The sequence below is a fragment of the Hordeum vulgare genome, chromosome 4H (genome assembly GCF_904849725.1).
Source record: "Hordeum vulgare subsp. vulgare chromosome 4H, MorexV3_pseudomolecules_assembly, whole genome shotgun sequence".
NCBI lineage: Eukaryota > Viridiplantae > Streptophyta > Magnoliopsida > Poales > Poaceae > Hordeum > Hordeum vulgare.
Genome location: NC_058521.1, coordinates 30959312 through 30967774, shown reverse-complemented (window position 1 = coordinate 30967774; position 8463 = coordinate 30959312). Strand labels below are relative to the sequence as shown.

The following is an 8463-nucleotide window of genomic DNA, read 5'->3' as shown; positions in this document are numbered from 1 at the left end:
TCCTCTCTTCCTGACGCCGTGTCTCTCTCTCTTTCTCTGGATAGGCAGGGTGTCGTCGCCACCGGAGCAAGACGCCACACCCGCCGCCAGATCCATCACGCCAAGCCCGGATGGCCGGCGCGACACCGGAACGAGAGACGGCGGCTGGAATCGGGAGGCGAGGGAGAGAGAGAGAGAGGAGAGCCCGTTCTCGTTTGTGGTTCTGCTTTTTCTTTCTCAATTTAAAAAGTACTGCGGGTTGAAGACCGTAAACTATAAGGATTTATTTGCAAATTTGTAAACGAAACGTTTTCCTCACTTAAGAAAGAACTACGGGTTGATTTCGAAAAAATAAAGGGGTTTTCTATAAAATAACATGACGAACTAAGAATACATATTTTCTTTATTAATAGGTATAGATATAAAAAATTCGAACACCTATTCTGAAAATCCTACTCTAACCAGAATGGGTCTCACATCACATCCCAAGTTTGCCTAGGCGCATAGGCTACGGTTCTCCTGGGCCCAAGAAAAAAAATATCCTAGAGAACCATAATCCATTCTTTTTCTTGAAGGGAGGGGGGAAAAAACATCCTCGTCGTGTGGCTTTCCGGTGAGGTTTGGTTCCTCCTGGTTCGTTATCTCCCCACCGCCTCCCACCGCCGTCCCCGACCTCCATTTCCACCGCCGTCCCCGACCTCCATTTCCACCGCCATCGCCAGGTGAGTTCACGGGGGGCGAAGGCCCGCACCGCAATCTCCCAATCCAGAATTCAACCCGCCCTCTAAAATCTCCAGCTTTTGACTGCTTCCGCTGCCACAGGGGAACGGCGGGCGGGCGGGCACCATGGAGCTCTGCTGCTCGGGAGTCGTAAGCGGCGGCGGCGGCGTCGCGGCCGGTGCCGGGACACCTCGGGCCCAGAAGCCCAGGAGACCTCCCGGGTTCCTGGTTGCCCCGCCCAGGAGGCGGCCGAGCAGCCGCGCGGGCTGCCGCCAGCTCGCGCCGCCGCCCTGCGAGGAACGGGTGAGCCGGCCCGGCGACGCGGGGAACGTCGTCCACATGCTCAGGTCGGCCGCCGCCGCCGACCCGGAGGAGGCCCTCGAGCTGTTCCTGTCCGTCGCGCGGCAGCCCAGGGTCGTCCACACCACGGAGTCGTGCAACTACATGCTGGAGCTGATGCGCGCCCACGGCCGGGTCGGGGACGTGGCCCAGGTGTTCGACCTAATGCAGAGGCAGATCATCAAGGCCAATGTGGGCACCTTCTGCACCGTCTTCGGGGCGGTCGGCGTCGAGGGGGGCCTCCGGAGCGCGCCGGTGGCCCTGCCGGTGATGAAGGAGGCCGGGATTGTCCTCAACGCCTACACCTACAATGGCCTCATCTACTTCCTCGTCAAGTCTGGGTTCGACAGGGAGGCCATGGATGTGTACAAGGCCATGGCGGCCGATGGCGTGGTGCCGACTGTCAGGACCTACTCTGTGCTGATGCTAGCGTTTGGGAAGAGGAGGGACGCCGAGACTGTCGTTGGGTTGTTGGGTGAGATGGAGGCTCGTGGAGTGAGGCCAAACGTGTACAGCTACACCATCTGCATCCGGGTTCTCGGACAAGCTGGAAGATTAGAGGAGGCGTATAGAATTCTTCGAAAAATGGAGGAAGAGGGCTGCAAGCCGGATGTCGTCACCAATACTGTGCTTATACAGATTCTCTGCGATGCCGGTCGACTTGCTGATGCCAAGGACGTATTTTGGAAGATGAAAGCGAGTGATCAGAAACCTGATAGAGTGACCTACATTACTCTCCTGGACAAGTGCGGCGACAGTGGTGACTCGCGGTCAGTAAGTGAAATATGGAATGCATTGAAAGCTGATGGGTATAATGACAATGTCGTATCTTATACTGCTGCTGTGGATGCATTGTGCCAAGTTGGGAGGGTCGATGAAGCCTTAGATGTTTTCGACGAGATGAAACAAAAGGGTATAATACCTCAGCAGTATTCATACAACTCCTTGATATCTGGATTTCTTAAAGCTGATAGGTTTAACCGTGCTCTAGAGCTGTTCAACCATATGAATATTCATGGTCCTACTCCAAATGGCTACACACATGTTCTGTTCATAAATTACCATGGAAAATCTGGCGAATCTCTGAAAGCACTTAAAAGATATGAGCTTATGAAGAGCAAAGGGATTGTTCCCGATGTTGTTGCTGGTAATGCTGTTTTGTATGGTCTTGCTAAAACTGGGCGGCTGGGAATGGCAAAAAGGGTCTTCCATGAATTAAAAGCTATGGGGATTTCTCCAGATAATATCACCTACACGATGATGATCAAGTGTTGCAGCAAGGCATCGAATGCTGATGAGGCCATGAAGATCTTCGCTGAAATGATCGAAAACAGATGTGCTCCTGATGTTCTTGCAATGAATTCTTTGATTGATATGCTGTACAAGGCAGGCAGGGGAAATGAAGCCTGGAAAATCTTCTATGAACTGAAAGAAATGAACCTTGAACCCACCGACTGTACCTACAACACACTTTTGGCAGGATTAGGAAGAGAAGGTAAAGTCAAGGAGGTAATGCAACTGCTTGAAGGAATGAACTCTAACAGCTTTCCACCTAATATAATAACGTACAACACTGTTCTGGATTGTCTCTGCAAAAATGGGGAGGTGAACTATGCACTGGACATGCTATACAGTATGACGATGAACGGTTGCATGCCTGACCTTTCATCTTACAACACTGTGATGTATGGTCTTGTTAAAGAGGACAGATTGGATGAGGCATTCTGGATGTTTTGTCAGATGAAAAAGGTTCTTGCTCCAGATTACGCAACAGTGTGTACTATCCTCCCGAGTTTTGTGAGGAGTGGATTAATGAAGGAAGCTCTGCATACTGTTAGAGAATATATTCTTCAACCTGACTCTAAAGTGGATAGATCTTCGGTCCACTCACTAATGGAAGGGATACTGAAGAGGGATGGCACAGAAAAGTCAATTGAGTTTGCCGAAAACATAGCATCAAGTGGCCTTCTTCTGGATGATTTGTTTTTGAGCCCAATAATTAGGCACCTCTGCAAGCACAAGGAGGCTCTAGCGGCACATGAACTCGTCAAAAAGTTTGAGAATCTTGGTGTTTCGCTAAAAACTGGGTCATATAATGCTCTTATTTGCGGCCTTGTGGATGAAGACCTGATTGATATCGCTGAAGAGTTGTTCTCTGAGATGAAGAGACTCGGATGTGACCCTGATGAGTTTACTTACCATTTGATTCTGGATGCCATGGGGAAGTCGATGCGAATTGAGGATATGCTGAAAATTCAAGAAGAGATGCATAACAAGGGATACAAATCAACTTATGTTACCTACAACACAATCATTTCAGGTCTTGTAAAATCAAAAATGTTGGACGAGGCTATAAACTTGTACTACCAACTGATGAGCGAAGGCTTCTCTCCCACCCCATGTACATACGGTCCTCTTCTTGATGGGCTGTTGAAAGATGGAAACATAGAAGATGCAGAAGCTCTTTTTGATGAGATGCTGGAGTGTGGATGCGAACCCAATTGCGCCATCTACAATATTCTGCTAAATGGATATCGAATAGCAGGTGACACAGAGAAAGTTTGTGAGCTCTTTGAGAGTATGGTGGAGCAGGGGATAAACCCAGATATAAAATCATACACAGTTGTCATCGACACCCTCTGCGCAGATGGGCGGTTGAATGATGGCCTGTCTTACTTCAAACAGCTTACAGATATGGGGCTTGAGCCTGACCTCATCACCTATAACTTGCTCATACACGGCCTAGGTAAATCTGGAAGGCTAGAGGAGGCACTCTCCCTCTACAATGACATGGAGAAGAAAGGAATCGCCCCGAACCTGTACACGTACAACTCACTGATCCTCTACCTGGGCAAAGCAGGGAAGGCCGCGGAAGCCGGCAAAATGTATGAAGAACTGCTGGCGAAAGGCTGGAAGCCCAATGTTTTCACATACAACGCCCTTATCCGGGGGTACAGCGTCTCTGGCAGCCCTGAAAACGCATTTGCGGCCTACGGTCGGATGATAGTTGGAGGGTGTCGGCCTAACTCGAGCACCTACATGCAACTTCCAAATCAAATGTTGTAACTAACAGGTTAGCTACTGGATGAACTGTTTTCTGTATAGTCCTGTTCTATAATTGGAGAAATGATCAACCGTAGATAGTAATCAGCAGCGGCGCATCCGAGGGTACTCCTAGATCGCATTCTGCACTAATGTTACGTTTTGGCTGGCAGAAATTTATGCCATACATATGCAGTTTACGGGGATCGTCTTTGCCCTCTTCACTTTCAGTTTTTGTTCTTCTTGTGACTGCTTTTCCCCCACGGCGATCGGTCCTTCATATGCCATTTGCTTTCCTGCTGGTGTTCTTAAGTTGGTGCTGAACTTGGACTTATTTGTTCTAGCTGTCAGTTGAGTTGGTCATGTGGCTCGTTTCCCAGTTTGTTGATATGTTGAGGCCCTGTTCGGTATTATCCCTATATAGGGTCCAGCTTATGACAAGTTGCGACGAAAACAAACGAAAGTGCAGAGAGGGCTGATGATGGACCTGTACAGTATCACAAGTAAGCCATGGAAACAACCTTTGCTAATGATGGACCTGTACAGTATCACAAGTAAGCCATGAAAGTGCAGAGAGGGCTCATGATGGACCTGTACAGTATCACAAGTAAGTCATGAAAGTGCAGAGAGGGCCGGCTGATGATGGACCTGTACAGCACAAGTAAGCCATGGAAGGGAGGCTAGAAAGCATGCCGACTAAGAGCGACTTCAACTGGCCGACCCAAACGGACAACGATTTCGTTCACTTTTCGTCTGTTTGGGTCGTCCGCTGGCTTCGTGTCCGCACGGGTTATGATTTGGGTCGGTAGCGCGCCCAACGCGCCGACCCATATTTGTCCGTCTGGCTGGTGCCGCCGGTTTTTGAACAAATACAGATACTTTGCATATTTTGCAACAACAAATAATATAACATAGTTTCACAATCGAAAATAAAATATAGCAAAGTTTTACAAGCCCAATAAAAATTAAATTGTCTACAAAATACACCTATTGATTGCCAACATGATCCCACATATGCTCAACCAAATCATCTTGCAACTGAATATGAGTTTTTAAATCACGTATTTCATGATGAAATTGGATGAACTATGCAAATGATGTCGCTTCTCCGTCATGCTGAGGCACCACATTGTCACCCTGAAATTCAAACCCTTGATCGTGTAGACGTTACAGGGTGCTCATCCTCTATGATCATATTGTGCATGATCACACAAGTAGTCATTATTTTCCACAACTTCTTGATACTCCAAGTTCTAGCAGGATAACGGACTATGCCCCCATTGAGATTGCAGAACACTAAAGGCATGCTCGACATCCTTCCTATCACTCTCTTGCTCTTGGACAAATCTTTTCCTCTTCTCTCCGACAGGGTTGGAGATTGTCTTCACAATAGTGGTCCACTGTGGATAGATTCCGTCAGCTAGATAGTATCCTTTGTTGTAGTTGTGATCGTTGATGTTACATTGACCAGCGGGTTGTTGCCTTCGGCAAACCCTGCAAAGACCGACGATCGTTGAAGCATGCTGATATCATTGTGCGATCTGACCATGCCAAAGAAAGGATGCCAGATCCAGAGATCTTGAGAGGCCACGGCCTCAAGTATGACAGTGCAAGCCTTGACATGGCCCTTGTACTGGCCTTGCCAAGCAGAAGGGCAGTCCTTCCATACCCAGTGCATGCAGTCTATGTTGCCAAGCATCCCTGGGAAGCCCCGGCTGGCATTGGTCGCCAACAAGCGGGATGTGTCTGCAACAGTCGGCTCTCTCAAATACTCAGGGCCAAACACTGCAATCACAGCCTTGCAGAATATGTATAACGACCCTAGGCATGTAGACTCACTCATACGGGCGTACTCATCGATAAGATCACTGGGTACTCCATAAGCAAGCATCCGGATGGATGCAGTGCATTTCTGATAAGATGAGAAGTCAATCCGGTTGAAAACATGCCTAGCCACACGCCGGAATTTCTGATGTTTGAAGAGCGGATTGCTTGTGTCAAAGTAGTCCTTCCATAGAAGGAATTGCTGCTCTCTCAGTTGCGATTCAACGCCAGGCCTTCTTTTCTGTGCCTTCCTAGTTTGCCAACCCTATGTTTGATTGCGAGTTCCGGCGGGGTGAGTACCTGGACGGACAAGGGGTTCCTTTTCGATTTCCATTTTAGAGCTTCTCTCTAGTTCGAATATATAGAACTTCCTTCTTAGAAATGGAATACCTTCACCTTAGAAGGGTGTTCTTCCTACTTGTTCAACCAGATCTGCCTTTTTCAACTAAGTCGATTCCAATGATCGGACGGACAATACTTGCTTAAACCTAGCACCCTGTTGCCTTGCTTTTCCTCCAACCGTACCTGCCTCGCCGCTCGTGATACCCAGGAAGGGCATCCCTCACTTCCCAGATCGTCTCGCGCTTCTTTTGTCACTGCCACACGAAATCGAGCCCCGGAACAGCGGTTGCTGCCTATTATTGTGGTAACACGGCAAGCAAGCAGCATCTCCTCATCGTCGGATGAGGAATCATCGGAGTCGCACAGAACATTATGGAAAAAGAACTCGCCGGCGTAGTCCATTTTGTACCTTGAGGCAAACTGTCGAACAACTTGCGGGCGTGGACGACGAAGCTGATCGGCGACGACGGGTTAGGGTCACGGAAGCTATCGTGCTCCGGCGGCGATGCGGCCAGCGGCGTGGGGTAGGCGTTGCGGTACGGGAGGAGGCAGCTGGAACTGGGCGGCGGCGACGAGGGGGCTGGGGGCAAGGCGAGGCGAGGGCTAGATGGGGGTGGAGAACGACCAATGTGCCACCGACTGGCGGGCCAGGGAATGGTGGAAGTGTGCGTCGTCCGCGTTCGCTTTGTGTGTGTGCCGACCCAAACCAGGCTCAAAATTGGGCCGAGAATGGGTCGGCACGCGAACGAAAAGAGAACGCAAGTCCGTTTGGGGCGGCGCGTTGGGTCGTCTTTGATATCCACGCGGACCCAAACACACGACGGTGGACGAAATGGGTCGCCCCGTTGGAGTTGCTCTAAGAACATATTTAACACACGCACGCTAAAAAAATATTCGGCACCGAAATAGCGTTTTCTAGCGCGCTGGAGAATGATTGCTTCAACGTGCGCTAGACCACTTTCCAAATCTCGATGAGGCTGACATAGGAATATCGGTGGTACCGATACAATGACCTAGACCACTTTCCAAATCTCGATGAGACCGGTTTCAAACTCAGAAATTCCGATTCTTGAAATCTTCTCAACAAAAAGTTGGTCACTCAATCTCGGTGGCACCAATGTAAAAGTTGGTGGTACCGAGATGGTAGGGTTTGGTATAGGATCCGTCAAGTGTAAAATCGGTAGGGCCGAATGGAAATAGTTGGTGGCACCGATTTTGCATGTTTGGCTTTGGACAGAGATATTTTGTGGGAGAATGTCTGAGTATTTTTGGTGGCTACCTATAATACCTCACCCCCTTTTAATAGTATTGGCTTTCTTATGGACTCAAAGTGATTTCTCACAAATGTAAAATGTAGTCTTCTTGCTTGAAGCTTGAGCCAATCCTATTCCTTCCTTCATCAAGGGGCTTCTCCTCACAATCCTATAGCCAAGGCTGTGTGTGGACTATACCTGAAATATACTAGGTAAAAGCGTTAGTCCAAGAGACAATGTATGTTGTTACGAATAGTCCAAGAGTCATTGTATGTTGTCATGAATTATCAAAACCACCAAGGGAGCATATGTGCTTTCAGTCTCCCCTTTTTTGGTAATTGATGACAACATACAATTAAAGCTTCAAATAAAGATAAGCATTAGAATATGACAGCTTTGAAAGATACATGACTAGTACAAGCTCCCCCTAAATTTGTGCAATCCCTTTTTAAAGGATAGTTGCTTTGGACCGCATGGGCACACACAAGGTAGAAGGACAAGACAAGTCATGTAGATCTTGGCTATATGCATCAAACATATGGAATGAAGAGCTTCCATGTTCAAGACTCACCCTTGCAAACAATATGTGCAAGAGACAAGAGATCATCATGAACAAGGATATGATGCATATACTTACCTTGAGGTTCTTGAGCATCGTTGCAGTAGAAGTACATTTGGGAAAACAAATGTTAGATTAACACAATAGTACTCTATTGTAAAGATGCAAAGAGCTTCAAAAGTACCAATATATTGAAGGCATATTAAAAATAGGATTTGAGGATAGATATGTCTCCCAAGAGAATTTAGAACTTTCTCCCCTAAGGATGAATATGTAAGAATTTACTCTCCCGCCTGAATCATCATACGTAGATATTGGAAGTAGGTAGGGTAAGACAAGTTCAATCCAAAGATAGCGGTAGTATGTAGATATTGTTTTATTGCTATCTTAAACAATTTTATCTCT

General features: G+C 47.8%; 1 protein-coding gene across 1 annotated transcript; it reads left to right on the top strand.

Annotated features, from left to right (window-relative positions):
- Nucleotides 1–530: 530 nt before the first annotated feature.
- On the top strand, nt 531–4310 carry LOC123447713 (pentatricopeptide repeat-containing protein At4g31850, chloroplastic). The gene is made up of 2 exons (XM_045124347.1): nt 531–701; nt 802–4310. The coding sequence occupies exon 2, from the start codon at nt 826–828 to the stop codon at nt 4102–4104; it is 3279 nt and encodes a 1092-aa protein (XP_044980282.1). The 5' UTR covers nt 531–701; nt 802–825; the 3' UTR covers nt 4105–4310.
- The last annotated feature ends 4153 nt before the right edge of the window (nt 4311–8463 follow it).

Excerpts from the sequence above, each read along its gene's own strand:
- LOC123447713 (XM_045124347.1), top strand. The coding sequence starts at position 826 with ATGGAGCTCTGCTGCTCGGGAGTCGTAAGCGGCGGCGGCGGCGTCGCG.